Source organism: Pristiophorus japonicus, chromosome 1 (genome assembly GCF_044704955.1).
Source record: "Pristiophorus japonicus isolate sPriJap1 chromosome 1, sPriJap1.hap1, whole genome shotgun sequence".
In the NCBI taxonomy this organism is placed as follows: Eukaryota; Metazoa; Chordata; class Chondrichthyes; family Pristiophoridae; genus Pristiophorus; species Pristiophorus japonicus.
Window position 1 is genome coordinate 192,142,996 of NC_091977.1, and position 21,177 is coordinate 192,164,172.

Consider the following 21,177-nt stretch of genomic DNA (forward strand, 5'->3'; position numbering starts at 1 on the left):
CTCTCCTTAACCTTCTCTGCTCAAAGGAGAACCACCTCAGTTTCTCTAGTCTCTTCAGATATTGAAGTCTTTCATCCCTGGTACAATTCTAGTAAATCTCTACACTCTCTCAAAGGGCTTTACATTCTTCCTAAAATCTGGTGCTCAGAATTGGACATAATACTCCAGGTGGGGCCTAAGCAGTGCATTATAAAAAGGCAGTGTATTATAAAAAGGGTTAGCATAACTTCCTTGCATTTTATTCTTTGTCTCTATTAATAAAAGTATTTTTTGTTTAAAAACAGCCTTCTCAACCTGTCCGGTTACTTCCAAAAGACTTGTGTACATACACCCCCAGATCTCTCTGTTCTTGCACCCCCTTTAAAATTACACCATTTAGTTTTTATAGCCTCTTTTCATTCCTCCTCCCAAAATGAATCTCTTCACATTTCTCGCTATTACATTTAATCTGCCAGGTGCCTCCCCATTTCACCAGTCTAAGTTCTCCTGAAGTCTGTTCCCATCCTCCTCACTGTTAACTACATTTGAATTTTGGGTCATCAACAAACTTTAATTATGCCCTTTTTACCCAAGACCAGATCATTAATATACATCAAAACACCAACCACTGGGGGACACCACTGCACACTTCCCCAGTCTGAAAACCAACCAACCATTCACTACTATTCTATGCTTTCTGCCGCTTAGCCAATTTTATATCCACGCAGCCAGTGTCTCTTTAAGAAAAAAAAGAGAGTGGCTAAAGTAAATGTTGGTCCCCTAGAGGATGAGACTGGGGAATGAATAATGGAGAACAGGGAAATGGCAGAGAAGTTGACCAAATATTTTGTACTGGTCTTCACGGTAGAAGACACTAAAAACATCCCAATAGTGGATAATCAAGGGGCTATAGGGAGGGAGGAATTTAATATAATCACGATCACTAATGAAGTAGTACTCGGTAAAATAATGGGACTAAAGACGGACAAGTCCCCTGGACCTGATGCCTTACATCCTAGGGTCAAAAGAGGTGGCTGCAGAGATAGTGAATGCATTGTTTGTAAGCTACCAAAATTCCCTGGATTCTGGGGCAGTCCCAGCAGATTGGAAAACTGCAAATGTAATGCCCCTATTTATAAAAGGAGGCAAACAAAAAGCAGGAAACTATAGACCAGTTAGCCTAACATCTGTCATTGGGAAAATGCTAGAGTCCTTTATTAAAGCAGCAGTAACGGGACATTTGGAAAAGCATAATTCAATCAAGCAGAGTTAGCATGGTTTTATGAAAGGGAAATCATGTTTGACAAATTTGCTGGAGTTCTTTGAAGATGTAACAAGCAGGGTGGCTAAGGGGGAACCAGTGGATGTGGTGTATTTTAGATTTCCAGGAGGCATTCGATAAGGTGCCACATAAAAGGTTACTGCACAAGATAAAAGTTCACGGGGTTGGGGGTAATATATTAGTTAGCCAATCCTCTATCCATGCTAACAGAAAAGAGAGAGTCAGGATAAATGGGTAATTTTCCGGTTGGCAAACAGTTACTAGTGGGGTGCCGCAGGGATTGGTGCTGGGTCCTCAACTATTTACAATCTATATTAAATGATTTGGATGAAGGGACAGGGTAAAGTAGCTAAGTTTTCTGATGATAAAGATGGGTGGGAAAGCAAATTGTGAGGAGGACACAAAAAATCTGCAAAGGGATATAGACAGGCTAAGTGAGTGGGCAAAAATCTGGCAGATGGAGTATAATGTGGGAAAATGTAAGGTTATCCACTTTGGCAGAAAAAATAGAAAAGCAAATTATAATTTTATTGGAGAAAAATTGCAAAGTGTTGCAGTACAGAGGGACTTCGGGGTCCTTGTGCATGAAACACAGTTAGTATGCAGATATGCAGCAAGTAATCAGGAAGGCAAATGGAATGTTGGCCTTTATTGCAAGGGGGATAGAGTATAAAAGCAGAGAAGTCCTGCTACAACTATACAGGGTATTGGTAAGGCCACACCTGGAGTACTGCGTACAGTTTTGGTCTCCGTATTTAAGGAAGGATATATTTGCATTGGAGGCTGTTCAGAGAAGGTTCACTAGGTTGATTCCAGAGATGAGGGGGTTGACTTTTGAAGATAGGTTGAGTAAGTTGGGACTATACGCATTGGAGTTCAGAAGAATGAGAGATGATCTTATTGAAACATATAAGATAATGAGGGGACTCGACAAGGTGGATGCAGAGAGGATATTTCCACTCAGAAGGGAAACTAAAACTAGGGGACATGGTCTCAGAATAAGTGGCCGCCCATTTAAAACTGATATGAGAAGGAATTTCTTCTCTGAGGGTTGTAAATCTGTAGAATTCCCTGCCCCAGAGAGCTGTGGAGGTTGGATCATTGAATATATTTAAGGCGGAGATAGACAGATTTTTGAGCGATAAAGGAATAAAGGGTTACGGGAGCAGGCAGGGAAGTGGAGCTGCGTCCATGACCAGATTAGCCATGATCTTATTGAATGGCGGAGCAGGCTCGCCAAATGGCCTACTCCTGCTCCTATTTCTTATGTTCTTACTTCAAAGAACTCAATTAAGTTAGTCAAACATGATTTGCCTTTAACAAATCCGTGCTGGCTTTCATTTATTAACCCATAATTTTGCATGTGCCAATTAATTGCGTCACAGATTATTGTCTCAAAGAGTTCCTCACCACCGAATTTAGACTGACTCTCCTGTGGTTGCTGGATTTATCCCTCTCCCCTATTTTTGAACAGGTGTGTGTAGCATTTGCAATACCCAGTCCTCTGGCACCACTCCCATATCTGAGCAATTCCCACCGTTACTTCCCTTAGCAACCTAGGATGTATCCCATCTGGAACGGGTGACTGTTCTACTTTGCGCACTACCAACCTTTTTAGTACATTCTCCACTTATTTTTAATCTCATCCAATACCTTCTCCTTTACTGCAACATTGGCAGCATTCTCTACTTTTGTGAAGACAGATGTAAAATACTCTGAGTAACTCAGCCATGCCCCTCTGCCTCCACAAGATGATCTCCTTTTTGGCCATACTCTTTTATATAAAAAAAACAGAGTACAAAGGCAGATTTCAAATGTGAAAAGGGAACACACCAAGGTCATTTTGGTGTTGCTTTCCCAGACACCAAACCACAATGTAAAAGTGCCTTTAGTAACTCACTTAGGAAAAAAGGAGGAAAGGAAGATTCTGAAGTTATTTTTTTTTTTAAAAACAACCAAATGGAACTGAAACAGTTGGCATCTAGCCCATCCTGACAGTCATTCATCACCAATATAAACATCATTCATCACCAATATAAACTTCGTCATGCAAGATAATGGGGAAAGTTAGCAGACCACACCAACAGATTTATTAGAAGAGAAAGTGTTTTGCACACATTTTAAAACAAATTATAGTTACAATTTCAAAAACAAGGCTAGTTATAAAGTTGAAATTGCAAGTATAATTTCTGAATACTTTTCATTTGCAATACAAGTTGTCAAAGACTTTTAGTATTAAAAAAATGTTTAGTACTTGATTGGACCACTGAAAGTCAAAGACTGCTCTTTATATTGAAATGAACATGTTTTTAAAAATATTCTACAGTAATGAAAATTAAGAGGGATTGGAAAATATTTGAATTTATCTATATAGTTACCTTTTCTAAAATCTTGTTTCGTTCTCCTGTTTTTTCAAGTAAAGCCTTTGTATGTGCTGTGGCTTTATCAAGCACAACCTGGCAAAGAGAGTAGTAAAATATAAGCACATACAACAGTGTATTATTTTCTACATATAGCACTTTTGAAAGAAAAACTTGCCAAATTAATAGTTGAACATTTAACATTCTGTTACACTACAGGCAGAATAAATTGTCTACTTTTATATGGTTTTCAATAGGCTAATTAATAAAATAGCATCAGCCAGCTAAGTCTCTGTGACATCTTTATGAAATTCCCTTTGTTTTATGTGCAGCCGATACATGTAGTTGAGCAATGCAGTTGCTCTTTGTTTCTAGACCAATATGTCGAGGAACCAACTAGAGGGCTGGCCATCCTAGACCGGATGATGTGTAATGAGAAGGGACTAATTAGCAATCTTGGAGTGCGAGGCCCCTTGGGGAAGAGTGACCATAACATGGTAGAATTCTTTATTAAGATGGAGAATTGACAGTTAATTCGGAAACTAGGGTCCTGAACTTAAGGAAAGGTAACTGTGATGGTATGAGGCGTGAATTGGCTAGAATAGACTGGCAAAGGATACTTTAAAGGGTTGACGGTGAATAAGCAATGGCAAACATTAAAGATCACATGGATGAACTTCAGCAATTGTACATCCCTGTCTGGAGTAAAAATAAAACGGGGAAGGTGGCTCAACCATGGCTAACAAGGGAAATCAAAGAGAGTGTTAAAGCCAAGGAAGAGGCATATAATTTGGCTAGAAAAAGCAACAAACCTGAGGACTGGAAGAAATTTAGAATGCAAGAGAGGAAGACTAAGGGTTTAATTAAGAGGGGGAAGAGAGTACGAAAGGAAGCTTGCAGGGAACATAAAAATTGACTGCAAAAGCTTCTATAAATATGTGAAGAGAAAAAGATTAGTGAAGGCAAACGTAGGTCCCTTGCTATCAGATTCAGGTGAATTTATAATGGGGAACAAAAATGGCAGACCAATTGAACAATACTTTGGTTCTGTCTTCACGAAGGAAGACACAAATAACCTACCGAATGTACTTGGGGACAGTAGGTCTAGTGAGAAGGAGGAACTGAAGGATATCCTTATCAGGCGGGAAATTGATGGTATTGAAGGCCGATAAATCCCCGGGGCCTGATAGTCTGCATCCCAGAGTACTTAAGGAAGTGGCCCTAGAAATAGTGGATGCATTGGTGATCATTTTCCAACCACCTATTGACTCTGGATCAGTTCCTATGGACTGGAGGGTAGCTAATGTAACACCACTTTTTAAAAAAAAGGGGAGGGAAAAAATGGGTAATTATAGACCGGTTAACCTGATATCAGTAGTGGGGCAAATGTTGGAATCAATTATTAAAAATGAAATAGCAGCGCATTTGGACAGCAGTGACAGGATTGGACCAAGTCAGCATGGATTTATGAAAGGGAAATCATGCTTGACGAATCTTCTGGAATTTTTTGAGGATGTAACTAGCAGAGTGGACAAGGGAGAACCAGTGGATGTGGTGTATTTGGACTTTCAAAAGGCTTTTGACAAGGTCCCGCACAAGAGATTGGATTGGTGTGCAAAATCAAAGTGCATGGTATTGGGGGTAATGTACGGAAGTGGATAGAGAACTGGTTGGCAGACAGGAAGCAGAGAGTCGGGATAAACGGGTCCTTTTCAGAATGGCAGGCAGAGTGCCGCAGGGCTCAGTGCTGGGACCCCAGCTCTTTATAAAATACATTAACGATTTAGATGAAGGACTTGAGTGTAATATCTCCAAGTTTGCAGATGACACTAAACTGGGTGGTGGTATGAGCTGTGAGGAGGATGCGAAGAGGCTGCAGGGTGACTTGGACAGGTTAGGTGAGTGGGCAAATGCATGGCAGATGCAGTATAATGTGGATAAATGTGAGGTTATCCATTTTGGGGGCAAAAACATAAAGGCAGAATATTATCTGGATGGCGGCAGATTAGGAAAAGGAGAGGTGCAATGAGACCTGGGTGTCATGGTTCATCAGTCACTGATAGTGGGCATGCAGGTACAGCAGGCGGTGAAGGAGGCAAATGGCATGTTGGCTTTCATAGCTCGGGGATTTGAGTATAGGAGCAGGGAGGTCTTACTGCAGTTGTACAGGGCCTTAGTGAGGCCTCACCTGGAATATTGTGTTCAGTTTTGGTCTCCTAACTTGAGGAAGGACATTCTTGCTATTGAGGGAGTGCAGCGAAGGTTCACCAGACTGATTCCAGGGATGGCTGGGCTGTCATATGAGGAGAGACTGGATCAACTGGGCCTTTATTCACTGGAGTTTAGAAGGATGAGAGGGGATCTCATAGAAACGTACATGATTCGGACGGGACTGGACAGGTTAGATGCAGGAAGAATGTTCCCGATGTTGGGGAAGTCCAGAACCAGGGGACATAGTCTTAGGGTAAGGGATAGGCCATTTAGGATTGAGATGAGGAGAAACTTCTTCACTCAGAGTTGTTAACCTATGGAATTCCCTGCCACAGAGAGTTGTTGATGCCAGTTCATTGGATATATTCAAGAGGGAGTTAGATATGGCCCTTACGGCTAAGGGGATTAAGGGGTATGGAGAGAAAGCAGGAAAGGGGTACTGAGGTGAATGATCAGCCATGATCTTATTGAATGGCGGTGCAGGCTCGAAGGGGCCGAATGGCCTTCTCCTGCACCTATTTTCTATGTTACTACATGCTCCACCTCACAGTTGATAAGCTCCCTGCTGGAGTGGAACTAAACTATAGAACCAGTGGGAAGCTGTTCAACCTTCACCGTCTCCAGGCCAGGTCCAAGACCACTCCAACCTCTGTCGTCGAGCTACAGTACACAGACGACGCCTGTGTCTGTGCACAGAGGTTGAACTCCAGGACATAGTCGACGTATTTACCGAGGCATATGAAAGCATGGACCTTACGCTAAACATTAGTAAGACAAATGTCCTCCACCAGTCTGTCCTCGCCACACAACACTGCCCGCCAAACATCAAGATCCACGGTGTGGTCCTGGACAACGTGGACCACTTCCCCTATCTCGGGAGCCTCCTATCAACAAGAGCAGGCATTGATGATGAGATCCAACACCGCTTCCAGTGCGCCAGTGCAGCCTTCAGCCGCTTGAAGAAAAGAATGTTTGAAGATCAGTCCCTCAAAACTGTCACCAAGCTCATGGTCTGCAGGGCCGTGGTAATACCCACCCTCCTTTATGGCTCAGAGACATGGACCATGTACAGTAGACACCATGGAGAAATACCACTAGCGATGTCTCCGCAAGGTCCTGCAAATCCCCTGGGAGGATACACTCACAAACATTAGCGTCTTCGACCAGGCTAACATCCCCAGCATTGAAGCACTGACCACACTTGATCAGCTCCGCTGGGCAGGCCAGAGAGTTCGCATGCCAGACACGAGACTCCCAAAGCAAGCACTCTACTCGGAACTCGTCCACGGCAAACTAGCCAAAGGCAGGCAGAGGAAACGTTACAAGGACACCCTCAAAGCCTCCCTGATAAAGTGCGACTTCCCCACTGACACCTGGGAGTCCTTGGCCATAGACCGCCCTAATTGGTGGAAGTGCATTTGGGAGGGCGCTGAGCTCAGAGTATCGTCGCCAAGAGCATGCAGAAATCAAGCACAGGTAGCGGAAGGAGCATGCGGCAAGTCAGGCTCCCTGCCCACCTTTTTCCTCGACGACTATCTGTCCCACCTGTGACAGAGATTGTGGTTCTCGTGTTGGACTGTACAGCCACCTAAGAACTCATGCTAAGAGTGGAAGCAAGTCTTCCTCGATTCCGAGGGACTGCCTATGATGATGATGATGCTCTTTGTCACAACAAAAAAAAGGGCAAAAACCTCAAATGCTGAAAATATCTTTTCCTTGCCTTTTAAATGACCGACTCCACAATTTTCACGCTTTTTAAAATTCTTTTACATCGCCTTGTTGAAATTATCTTCCTACATCATTAGCCACAACTTATTTTGTTTTTCAAAAAAAAGTGTGGTTTATTTTATCCATTAATCCTCTCTAACAGCAATCAGCATTCCTGACTCTTGACCTTAACTTGTTTTCCTCCCAGTGATGCAGCAGTACGATATGGCCAAACATTTGGGAGAACAAGAAAACATGGTGGGCATCCTGTAGGCAATTTACTACAACTAATGTAAACCTTTAGACCCAAGCTACACTAAAGTAAATATGGCCAAGGATACCGATAGTTTCAGTTCACAGGAGACCACAATCTGGCTATGGAAATTGTCATTAAGTCATTGGAAGAGCCCAAACTATAAGTTAACTGCATTGAATCCAGGTCATGTAGTGTTCAGGGCATATTTGATGTGCATTGTTCACACAAATTCCTTGTTTAATATCTATCCACAGTGGAACAATAAAAAAAAAAAAATACCCTTCATTATTCGTGAAGGCATTTCATTTTGCGGAGGTAGAATTACTGGGGGGCTTTCTGCTACTTTGCCCAAGTGATCATTCTTCGAAGTGTGACACCATGTTAATCAATTGCAGAAGTCATCACAGCTGAACCCAATGTTATTCGCACTACACAGCCACACTTACATGAGGGTTACCAGATAGCTATTTTTCTCCTCCCTTGTCCACGGGTGCAGAGGCTCATTGCAGCACCCCAAAAGTTGCTCCAACTTACTCAGTACAGCCTGGATTAAACCTGGAGCCTGCATAACTCAATATTATAGCAGCAATGCCTTTGTTCATTGGTGGATTGGGAAACTATGTAGACTTTAAGTTCTCCATGTGGATGTAACCTCAGATTTAATAATAAATGTTCATAGTCTTGGGCTGCATACTAACAAGATACTATGATGACATTGATCATCATTAGTCCCTGGACATACAACTTGCATTTATATTGCACCTTCAACATAGTAAAATATCCCAAGGCGCTTCACAAGAGTGTTACAACTAAATTTGACACCGAGCCACTCAAGGCTATATTAGGACAAAAGGTCATCGACCTGAAACGTTAACTCAGTTTCCCTTTCTCACTACAGATGCAGCCTGACTTGCTGAGTATTTCCAGCATTTTCTGTTTTTAATTCAGAGTTCCAGTATCTGCAGTATTTTGCTTTTGTAGATATTAGAACAGGTGATCAAAGAGAGAGTTAGGTTTTAAGGAAGAGAGAGATGGAGAGGCTTAGGGAGGGAATTCCAGAGCCTAGGGCCTAGACAGCTGAAGACACAGTTGCCAATGGCAGAGCTATTAAAATCAGGGATGAGTAAGCGACCAGAATTGGAGAAGTGTAGAGATCTTGGAGGGTTGTAGGGCTGGAGGAGGTTACAGAGATAGGGAGGGGTGAGGCCATGGAGGAATTTGAAAATAAGGGTGAGAATTTTAAAATCATGGCGCTGTTGGACCTGGAGCCATGGTAGGTCAGCGACAATGTTCCCATTAAGCTGTGCAACCATGCAGTGGTCTGGAGGGCCCGCACAGACCCTGTACCAACATTTACATGGGAGAAATGTCGCATACGCAAAAATTTTAATGGACCACACAGCCAGTTAGAGAGAGCGCACACAAAAAATAAAGTAGAGGGAACATTGGTCAGCGAACACATGGATGATGGGTGAACAGTAATTGGTGAGAGTTAGGATCTGGGCTGCTGAGTTTCAGATGAGTTCAAGTTTATGGAGGGTGGAAAATGGGAGGCTAGAAAGGAGAGCATTGGAATAGTCAAGAATACAAGAGAAGTTCTTTCACCAAAAGGAAAATAAAAATACTAACCTGATTCACTTTTATAGTGATGCATTTCAATTCAGTAAAATGATCACATTGTCAAGTGCAAGAGGAAAAGAACGATTTCATGATGATTTAGAAAAATATTCTTTATCCATTCACAGTTCCTCTGAAAATAAAATAGCCAATGCCAGCCAGTGCAGAATCTGGATAACATCCAGGCTTGGGCTGGCACGTGATGGGTAACATTCGGAACACAAAAGTGCTGGTTGATGACCATCTCAAACAAGAGAATGCCCAGCCACCTTCCACTGAACTTTAACGGTACCACCATCGCCGAATTCCCAGGGGTCACCACTGACCAACTGGATCAACACCATTAACGCCATGGCTAAAAGAGCAGGGCTGAAGCGGGGTACTCTGTGACGAGTGGCTCACTTCCTGACCAATGTTCCCTCTCATTTTTTCCCCTGTGTGCGGTCCCTTTAACTTTGCTGTGCGACCGCGTATGCACAATATCTTTTCCAGCGAAAACAGCTGGTGAGTGGCCTGTCTGGGATGCCCCGATCGAATCGCGACCGTGCACCCACATACCATGGGGAAGGGGGGTGGGGGGAGGAAAGAGAATGTTGCTCCTGACCCTTCAAAACCTCTCCACCATCTAAAAGGCTTACACCAGGAGCAAGATTGAATATTCATTCCACACCTAGATGGGTCTAACTTCAACAACACTGAAGATGCTCAACAAGCTTCAAGACAGGGCAGTTTGCTTCACTCGTGGCACGGGACTCAATATTCATTCTCTCCATCACTGGCACACTGGACACAATAGGTACAATCTACAACATGCACTGCATTAACTTACCAATGTTACTTCAACAGTACCTCCTTTTCCTGCCACGGAGAAGGGCAGAATGTCTTGGGAACATCATCACTTCCAAATTCCCCTCCAAGTCACACACCATCTCCTGATTTGGACATGTATTGCCATTCCACTACGCTATCAATAGTAGCTAGCTAAGAGAGTCACCATTGAAGCTTTAATATTCTGCTTTAAAACATTAGCTATCCAATTATTTATAGCAACCTTCAATTTAAATTTAATTTTTTTCTTCCACCCTCAAATCTAGCATCATATACAATTATCACAAAATCGACAAATGCTTAAAAAAAATGTTTACAACATAATATAGCAACAATGTTTGAAAGTTGACCAGAATAATATTCCAACCACAACCAAACCATTCATAGACAATAGAATAGTACAGCAGAGAAGCCGCCATTTGGCCCATTGAGTCTGCACCAGCTATTTTAGAAGAGCAATCTAATTAGGTCCACTCTCCCATTCTTTCCTCATAGCCCCGCAATTTTCTCTCTTTCAAGTATTTATTCAATTCCCCTTTGAAAGCTACTATTGAATCAATATCCACCACCTGATCAGGTAGTGCATTCCAAATACTAACCACACCTTGTGGAAAAAGGTTTTCTAAAATCACCTTGAATCTACGCCCTTCAGCCATTGGAAACAGTTTCTCATTGCTTACTCTATGTAAACCCTTCAGGTGATTTTAAACATAATTCCTCATCCCTAGAACCATTCTAATAAATCTCTTCTGTACCCTCTCCAAAGCCTTTGCGTCCTTCCTAAAAGGTGTGGTGCCCAGAATTGGACCAATACTTCAACTGGAGCCAAACTCACTTGAGCTAAGTTATCAGTTATGGGTGCAATAGGACTAGTCATTCAGGATTTCTCTTCCACTGCACGAGTCCTGACTAATCAGTGGAAGCCCATAAACAAAATTGGAGAATGGTATTTATCTGAAATTAGTAACATGAACATACAGCTCACCATGCTCTGTAGTATTTTTAATGCTTCATATTTTCCCTCAAGTTGCTGTTGCGTTACTTCAAGCTCACATCGTAGAAGCGCTGCCTCCTGCACAATAATAACCTTCCATTAGTCACAAAAATACTATGTTTGAAATAAATCAAAATTTCATTTGAAATGAAGCCATCAAAAGCAGGATTGGTGTTTCAGTAATAATTCTGAGAATGATCTATTTAATCAGTGTACATACAACCATTGAGCTAAGTTTTATGCATCACTATTCATGTTACAATAGGATATATACACAATACAGTACTATGATGGGATGTATATGTGAACATAGACTTTCACAGAAATACAGAAACACTCGGAGGCCGAAATCCAAGCCATTGTCAACACCTTCACCGAGGCTTACAAGAGCATGGGCCTTACACTAAACATCCGTAAGACAAAGGTCCTCTACCAACCTGCCCCCGCCACACAACACTGCCCCCGTTATCAAAATCCACAACGAGGCCTTGGACAAGGTGGACCATTTTCCATACCTCAGGAGCCTACTGTCAACAAGGGCAGACGTTGACGACTAGGTCCAACACCGCCTTCAGTGTGCCAGTGAAGCCTTCGGTCTCCTGAGGAAGTGTGTGTTTGAAGACCAGGACCTCAAACCCGGCACCAAGCTCATGGTCTACAGAGCAGTAGTGACACCCGCCCTCCTATATGGCTTAGAGACATGGACTATGTATAGCAGGCACCTCAAAATACTGGAGAAGTACCACCAACACTGCTTCCGCAAGATCGTGCAAATCCAGTGACAGGATAGGTGCACCAACATCCGTGTTCTCGCTCAGGCCAACTTCCCCAGCATCGAAGCACTGACCACGCTCAATCAGCTCTGCTGGACGGGTCACATCGGCCAAATGCCTGGCAGGAGACTCCCAAAACAAGCGCTCTACTCGGAGCTCCAACACAGCAAGCGAGCCCCAGGTGCGCAGAGGAAACACTTCAAGGACACCCTCAAAGCCTCCTGGAAAAAATGTAACATCCCCACTGACAGCTGGGAACCCCTGGCCGCCCAAAGTGAAGGAAAAGCATCCAGGAAGGCGCTGAACACCTCGAGTCTCTTCGCCGAGAGCAAGCTGAAGCCAAGCGTCGACAGCGGAAGGAGCGTGGGCAACACCCCAGCCTCCCGTTCCTTCAACCACCGTCTGCCCCACCTGTGACAGAGACTGTAGGTCCCGCATTGGACTCTTCAGTCACCTGAGAACTCATTTCTCGTGTGGAAGCAAGTCATCCTCGACTCCGAGGGACTGCCGATGATCACAACTTACATTAACGATTTATACTTTGGAATCAAAAACACAATTTCTACATTTGTGGATGATACCAAATTAAGGGGGGGGGGGGGGAAGATAGTCAATACTGAGGAGGACATTAATAAATTTGCAGAAAGTGCAAATGAAGAAGTTCAACACAGATAAATGTGAGGTAGTACATTTTGGTAGGAAGAATAAGGAGGTCACTTATTACTTGGAAGGCATGAGTTTAGGTGGGGTAGAGGAACAAAGGGATCTCGGAGTACAAATACACCAATCACTAAAAGTTGCGACACAAGTTAGCAAGGCCATAAAAAGCAAACCAAGCACTAGGGTTTATTTCTAGAGGGATAGAATTGAAAAGTAGGGAAGTTATGCTCAACCTGTATCGAACCTTGGTTAGACCACAGAGCACTGTGTACAATTCTGGTCAGTATATTATAAAAAGGATATAGAGGCACTGGAGAGGGAGCAGAGGTGGTTAACAAGGATACCACCAGAAATGTGAGGGTTTACTTATCAGGAAATGATGAAAAAAGATGGTTGAGGGGTGACCTAATAGAGGTCTTTAAAATTATGAAAGGTTTTGATAAGAGGTGTATAGAGAGAGAGAATGTTTCCACATGTGGGGAAGAGCATAACTAGAGGCCATCAGTACAAGGTAGTCACCAAGTCACATCGGTAGTGGGGAAAATGTTGGAATCAATTGTTAAAGATGAAATAGCAGCGCATTTGGAAAGCAGTGACAGGATTGGTCCAAGTCAGCATGGATTTATGAAAGGGAAATCATGCTTGACAAATCTTCTAGAATGTTTTGAGGATGTAACTAGTAGAGTGGACAAGGGAAAACCAGTGGATGTGGTGTATTTGGACTTTCAAAAGGCTTTTGACAAGGTCCCACACAAGAGATTGGTGTGCAAAATTAAAGCACATGGTATTGGGAGTAATGTATTGAAGTGGATAGAGAACTGGCTGGCAGACAAGAAGCAATGAGTAGGAATAAACGGGTCCTTTTCAGAATGGGAGGCAGTGACTAGTGGGGTATATTGTAAATAGCTGGGACCCCAGCTATTTACAATATACATTAATGATTTAGACAAAGGAATTGAATGTAATATCTCCAAGTTTGCAGATGACACTAAGCTGGGTGGCAGTGTGAGCTATGAGGAGGATGCTAAGAGGCTGCAGGGTGACTTGGACAGGTTAGGTGAGTGGGCAAATGCATGGCAGATGCAGTATAATGTAGATAAATGTGAGGTTATTCACTTTGGTGGCAAAAACAGGAAGGCAGAATATTATCTGAATGGTGACAGATTAGGAAAAGGGGAGGTGCAACGAGACCTGGGTGTCATGGTACATCAGTCATTAAAAGTTGACATGTAGGTACAGCAGGTGGTGAAGGCAGCAAATGGCATGTTGGCCTTCATAGCGAGAGGATTTGAGTATAGGAGCAGGGAGGTCTTACTGCAATTGTACAAGGCATTGGTGAGGCCATACCTTGAATATTGCGTACAGTTTTGGTCTCCTAATCTGAGGAAGGACATTCTTGCTATTGAGGGAGTGCAGCGAAGGTTCACCAGACTGATTCCCGGGATGGCAGAACTGACATATGAAGACAGACTGGATCAACTAGGCTTATATTCATTGGAATTTAGAAGAATGAGGGGAGATCTCATTGAAACATAAAATTTTAACGGGATTGGACAGGTTAGACGCAGGAAGAATGTTCCCGATGTTGGGGAAGTCCAGAACCAAGAGGTCACATTCGAAGGATAAGGGGTAAGCAATTTAGGACCGAGATGAGGAGAAACTTCTTCACTCAGAGAATTGAGAACCTGTGGAATTCTCTACCACAGAAAGTTGTTCAGGCCAGTTAGTTAGATTTATTCAAAAGGGAGTTAGATGTGGTCCTTACAGCAAAAGGTATCAAGGGGTATGGAGAGAAAGCAGGAATGGGGTACTGAAGTTGCATGATCAGCCATGATCTTATTGAATGGTGGTGCAGGCTCGAAGGGCCGAATGGCCTACTCCTGCACCTATTTTCTATGTTTCTAAGAAATTCAATAGGGAATTCAGAAGAAACTTCTTTACCCAAAGAGGGATGAGAATGTGGAACTCACTACCACAGAGTGGTTGAAGCGAATACTATAGATTAATTTAAGGGGAGGAGCCTGGACAAGCATGAGGGAGAAGGGAATAGAGTGTTACGCTGATAGATTTAGACAAGGAAAGACAGATGGACGCTCGAGCAGAGCATAAATGCCAGCATGGACTGGTTGGGCCGAATGGACTGTTTCTGTGCCATGTAACCCATGTAATCTTCAGCGAATTTTGCAAGTTTGCCTTCGTGCTTATAGTTTACTCACCACATGATTCTTTGGGCCAAAGGAACAATCTATACAAATATTCAGAGAAAATCTACCATTCACAACTGAAAAATTACCTCCACAACTTCCTGAAGCCTCTGTTTGAGCTCTTCATTTGACATTTCAACTTGTGAATCTAGAGACAATATGTTTCAGAAACTTAATGCATCACATTTTCATTATTAAAAGCAAAGAAAAAATTGTTTTAGCACTCAACTTTAGCTAAATATGTAATATTGCCCATGCCAAAATGTATCCTTCAAACAACATCTAAAACTAGATAATTTGGTCATTTATTTAATTTCTGTTTGTGGGACCTTGCTGTGCACAAGTTGGCTGCCGCATTTCCTAAATTAAAACACTTACTACACTTCAAAAGTACTTAATTGGCAGTAAATCAATTTGGCACATCCTGAGGTTGTGAAAGGTGGTATCTAAATACATGTTTAATAAAAGGAAGTTAGTTTTACATATTTTGCTTGGTTTTTTTGCAGTCATACTATAAAGTGTAATTTCCATGAAATATGCTTGTACTGGAAGATAATTAATGGAACTTCAATCTTCAAAAAAGATCGAAAGCATGGTCCTATATAACCGTGCAAATTTAATTTGTATTTTTCCATTTGATTATTTTTGAGAAATCAAAGTTAGTAGATATTTCCCTTTATTTGACAATGTACTCAACGTCCTGTTAGTCCAAATTGTTTACTGGGAGCGCGTGCGGGGGGCGGGTTGTTAGGGAGTGCATCAGGAGAATTCTATAACTGTATTTAGTTTTCCTAACTGTATTTAGACTTGTGTAGCGTTCAAAAACTAGGGGACCCAAGGTAAAAATAAGTTACTATTAAGAAGGGATGTCAGAAAGAGCTTGTACCCAAAATGTAAGTGAATAGCATTAATGGGTGTGGGGTGGAGACAAATCATGTTGGGCTGGTTTAGGAATAGGGAAAAGTCATTCGGTCCAAGAGATCAGTCCTTTTATTTAAAAAAAACAGATCTACCCCATCTACTTGCCTTCTCACCATACTCCTCAATCATTCGCTCTCCAAAAACCATGCCCCAATTGGCTTTCAAACTCATTTAGAAACTTTCTCCTTCAGTAAAATTCCCTGATAACTTATTCCATGATTATTATTCTTTGGGTGAAAAAGTTCTGCTCAATTTCCATCTTACTTCTAGCCTCCTAATTTTGAAACTTGTGAATTTAAACCCAGTGTCACTGTGAACAACTTACTTCGAAGATCATTAATCTCTTTCATAATCTTGAAAACAACAGAACAATTTTTGATTTGTGTTCTGTCCACCTGCTAATGCAAATTGCATTTTTTAAACTGCAGAAAAGCATTGTGTTGTTTCATGGATTTATCCACCATAACTCCAAAATTTATTTCATAATCAGTACATATATGCTTTTCACCTCTTTGTACCTTACATTCCATCCCTTAATGACAGTAGATTTTACTCTAATCTTTTGAACAACTGAAATCACTCTATAAAAGGTTGGGGACGTAGAACTTAAGTTAAGGAGCACAAATAACTACCAAGGTTACTGCAGCGTTTTCAATCAATATAAAATCAGTCAGGTTCAAAAACACTATGATCAATATATCTAAGGTTTTATGCTTTCATTCAACAATGTAATATTTAAAACTTTGTTACAGACATTGAAGTTCCACAATTTATCAAATCTAATCTTCATTGCTTGTAACGTGCACAAGTATCATAATAATAATAATGAGATTTACCAGTACTGCTCGGCCACCTGTTGGCAATAGTCCCATCAGGAGTCGTTAATTTATGGAATGAATTGTAGAAGTGGTCATATTTGGTCCAATGGAAACACGTAATCCCATTCTTTTCATCCTCATTTACACTTCTGCTAGAAACAGAGTCATTGCCATCTGATCCTTTTCGTGATCTTGTGGTCTCAGCAATGGAACCTTTAATCAGTTCATAAATTCCACCAGGTTTCCTGCAAAGCCCATCACCCAAATCTCCACTTGACATATCGTCCTCCTGCACATTCTCCTTGTGTGTTCCATGTTTTTCAGACATTGGTAGGAGTTGCACAGGTCTAGCTGCCCAATTACCTATGCAAAAACAAAACTCTCACACTGAGAAAACAAACATTTTTAAAATAAAATAATTTGCAGAAATTAAGTATTTCCTTGCAGCTCTATAAATCAGTCAAGTTGGATAGGTTAAAATATTTTCTTCTGGCACAAAATACAAGAGATGGGGTTATTCTACTAACCTAGCTTGGAAGATTGATAGGGAGTGTCCAATTATTTTAAAGGCATTCTTACGCTATGATTTTACTTCACTAATTCACTTTACCTGACTAATGTTCTTCATCACAGCCAATATCTACTCAACACAACTGCAACACTGCAAAAAAATGAGCACTAAAAACACCAAATGTTAAAAGCAGAACCCAGGTGAGCTGATGAAATGGAGCAAAGTTTCTTTAATAGAAATATCACTGACAGAAAATTCAACCAATTATAATAAAATGACCGGACAATCCTTACTTGCTTAAACGCTACTAAATTCCTGCTCCTGTGGTGCTACAAATGCTAAAATATCAATGCTCTAACATTCATGATTCAGAAATATTGTCATGTTTAATATCATAGCCATATGCAAGTTGCAACCCTTTGAAAACACAATATTTTGCATCGATAGCCCAGCTCCCGGCATATTATCCTACTTTTGCATATGATGCAATGCACTGACAAAACCTGTTTGCATGTGATCTGCCATGAACAAAACAACTGGGTTTCTGTAAAGCTCAGTATTTAATGGACCTAGCAAAAACAAACAGATTGTCAGTCAGTCTTCTATCAGTAACTTTATAGCTGAGAGACAGAAAAATCAAGTGTTGAAAAATAACTCGCGAGGGTAAAGGTTATAAAACTACTTGTGGTATTACAAATGGGAACAAAAAAATAGCATGCCGATCAAAGGTACTAATACAAAAATAAGCTAGTTAAGTTTCAGGCAAAAAAGGCGACGGTAGAACTAATAAACAGGACTATTTACTTCAAATGAGTGAGTCGTAAAAAGATCCACTGAAGAGTGAAGTAACTTTACTGGTAAATTTTTTCCAGATAGAAATAAATTTAGAGGAAAATTAATCTTTACATAACCAGACAAGGAGTTAAAGGTTGAGTAAAAACAAATTGAAGAAACTTTCTGAAGAGTAGCACCTTAAATGTTAATCTTTCTCCTTCAGATATTGACTAACCTGCTTCTCATTATTTTTGCAATAAGTATCTACTCCATTAACTATAACAAAATTGAGTTATGTTTAAGTTAGATTTTGAACATTAAATTATTACTTGAATGAATAAGGATGAGCAAAACCCTTTGGCTGAGCAAGAGGCAGAGGAAGTTAATGTTAAACATTGAAATCACATTTGATTCTAAGAACCGAGTGGCACACCATGGAAAACTGAAAAGGCCAATTACTGTACAGGGCACCATCTTTTGACTTTAAAACTTCAGCCACTGGATTTTCTGATCAGTCAACATTTTTTTTATATTGGTTCCTGGGATGTGGGTGTCACTGGCAACGCCAGCATTTATTGCCCATCCCTAATTTCCCTTGAAAAGGTGGTGGTGAGCCAACTTCTTGAAACACTACAGTCCACATGGCAAAGGTACTCCCAGGGCCCAAATTTACCCAGGAGTTGCTCAGTTTTTTTTTTGGAGCAACTTGATTTTTCTGGAATATCTTTTTAGTTGCAATTCTGGCCATTTAATTTGTGCTAGTGTAAGTGAGTTAGTTAGGTTTTTTTTTTAAGTTTACATTTTTTCCCAAGAGGGGGCGTTACCAGCCGCTTACGCCTGCTTTGGCCATTTAAGTAAGTTTAGCCAGCTAAAAGTTACTCCAAACTAACTTAGGCCAGCATAAGTGGGCACTCTTGTACATTCAGAAAAACCTTGCGGTGACTTAAGAAATCAGCGCAGGCAACCAGAGATTGGGGGGTGGCGGGGAATCTTGCAAAGCATTAAATACCTTCACAACAACATTATAGAAGCATAAATACATTTAAAGCACCAAGCACTAAAAGCAGTACATTTGCGTCAAGCACAAAAAGTAATAAGCTATTAATTAATAAAAAAAATAGAAGGAACATAAGAACATAAGAATTAGGAACAGGAGTAGGCCATCTAGCCCCTCGAGCCTGCTCCGCCATTCAATAAGATCATGGCTGATCTGGTCGTGGACTCAGCTCCACTTACCCGCCCTCTCCTCGTAACCCTTAATTCTCTTATTGGTTAAAATAATCCTGCACCTAAAGCACCAAGACCAAAGTATTAAGCAATCAGTAAATAACAAATAAAAAATAGAAGTCCTACCTGAGGGAACGCAGTGGGCCGCCGATGAGGGAGCCCCTTTGGCCAGGGCTAGTGACGGCGTGCTTCGGGCCCCTCCCACACAGCCTGCAGCACGCACTCTCAGATTCGACCTGCCAGGAGTGACTGCACATGCGCGCAGACTAGCGCGAATGTGCAGAGGTCCCGTCAATGGTTTTAGTGCCGGGACCTGGCGCTGCCCCCAATCCACTGGGCCACACTACGCCACCACTGAAGAGAAGCTGGGGAGCTGCCAGAATCGAGAGGAAGATTTTCGGCGCGCTTGGAAGCGGACAAAAGCGGCACACCTCGGGTGAGGGTGCCAGAAAAAGGGGTTGGGGAAATTTGAGCCCCATGTGCTGTTAGGGAGGGAGTTCCAGGATTTTGACCCAGCAACGATGAAAGAATGGCAATATATTTCCAAGTCTCGATAGTGTGATTTTGGAGGAGAGCTTGCAGGTGAAGGTGTTGCCATGCACCTGCTGCCCTTGTCCTTCTAGGTGCTAGAGGTCGCAGTTTTGGGAGATGGTGTTGAAGAAGCCTTGGCGAGTTGCTGCAGTCCATCTTGTAGCTGATACACACTGCAGCCACAGTACGGCAACGGTGAAGAGAGTGAATGTTTAAGGTGGTGGATGGGGTGCCAATCAAGCAGCCGCTTTGTCCTGGATGGTGTTGAGCTTCTTGAGTGTTGTTGGAGCTGCACTCATCCAGGCAAGTGGAGAGTATTTAATCACACTCCTGACTGGTGTCTTGTAGATGGTGGAACGGATCTGGGGAGTCAGGAGGCGAGACACTCGCTGCAGAATACCCACCTCAGACCTGCTCTTGTACCGACAGTGTTTATGTGGTTGGGCCAGTTAAGTTTCTGGTCAATAGTGACCCCCGCCCAGGATGTTGATGGTGGGGGAATTCAGCGATGCTGCTAAATGTCATGGGGTGGTGGTTAGACTCTCTCTTGTTGGAGATGGTCATTCATGCCACTGAAGTGCCAGGCAATGTTACTTGCTACTTATCAGCCCAAGCTTGAATGTCATCCAGTTCTTGCTGCATACAGGTATGGACTGCTTCATTATCTGAGAAGTTGCGACTGTGCAATCATTAGCGAACATCCCCACTTCTGATCTTATGATGGAGAGAAGGTCATTGCTGAAACAGCTGAAAATGGTTGGGCCCAGGACACTGACCTGAGGAACTCCTGCAATAATGTCCTGGGGCTGAGATGATTGGCCTAATTTGCTGGTCTGGTCTGGAGCGTACAGGACTAAGGCTTCTAGGCTTTGCAAACAATCATGCATTCATATTCCAAAGCACAAGCAGAAAACCTTTTAGCACCTCTAACATAGTAAAACAACAAGAACTTGTATTTATGTAGTACGTTTAACGTAGTGAAACGTCCCAAAGCGCTTCACAGGAGTATTATGTAATAAAATTTGACACCTGTAAGAAATCGTGAATTGGAAGAAATAACTTGAGACCAAAAAGTCTCTTCAGACTGGTGTTAGAATTAAAGGATGCATTCCGTGGTATAATAGCTAAAGCTATTTGAACAGCGTCAACATGAATAATTGATAACAGGCAGCTACAAACATCTGACGGCCAAGAATAGCATGTCTGACTCCAACCTTGGAAGGCTGTGAAGAGGAGGGTTTCATCTAAGAGTTGAGACAAAGAACCCAACATATCATAGGATAAATGATTTTGCCAATATCCTACACCAGGCCCACCCCTAAAAAGAGAATAAAAGAAAAGACCTAGAAGGTGCTTCAGGGCAGATGGTGAAGATAAGAACATAAGAGATGGCAGAAATTCTAAACAAATATTTTGTGTCAGTCTTTACAATAGAGGACACTAAAAATATTTCAACAGTGGATAGTCAAGGGACTATGGGGCCGAGGGGGGACTTAACACAATCACTAAGGATGTGGTACTCAG

At 42.0% G+C, this 21,177-nt stretch overlaps 1 protein-coding gene across 1 annotated transcript in view; it reads right to left on the minus strand.

Moving 5' to 3' along the window:
• Nucleotides 1–21,177, minus strand: part of ccdc125 (coiled-coil domain containing 125) — a 57,789-nt gene that overhangs the window by 30,799 nt on the left and 5,813 nt on the right. Inside the window, exons 2-5 of the mRNA XM_070885818.1 lie at nt 16,629–16,973; nt 14,961–15,019; nt 11,226–11,312; nt 3,640–3,717 (exon numbers count right to left, since the gene is read on the minus strand). Of these exons, the coding sequence (XP_070741919.1) occupies nt 3,640–3,717; nt 11,226–11,312; nt 14,961–15,019; nt 16,629–16,938 (534 nt within the window). The 5' untranslated portion in view covers nt 16,939–16,973. The remainder of the gene's footprint in view (nt 1–3,639; nt 3,718–11,225; nt 11,313–14,960; nt 15,020–16,628; nt 16,974–21,177) is intronic.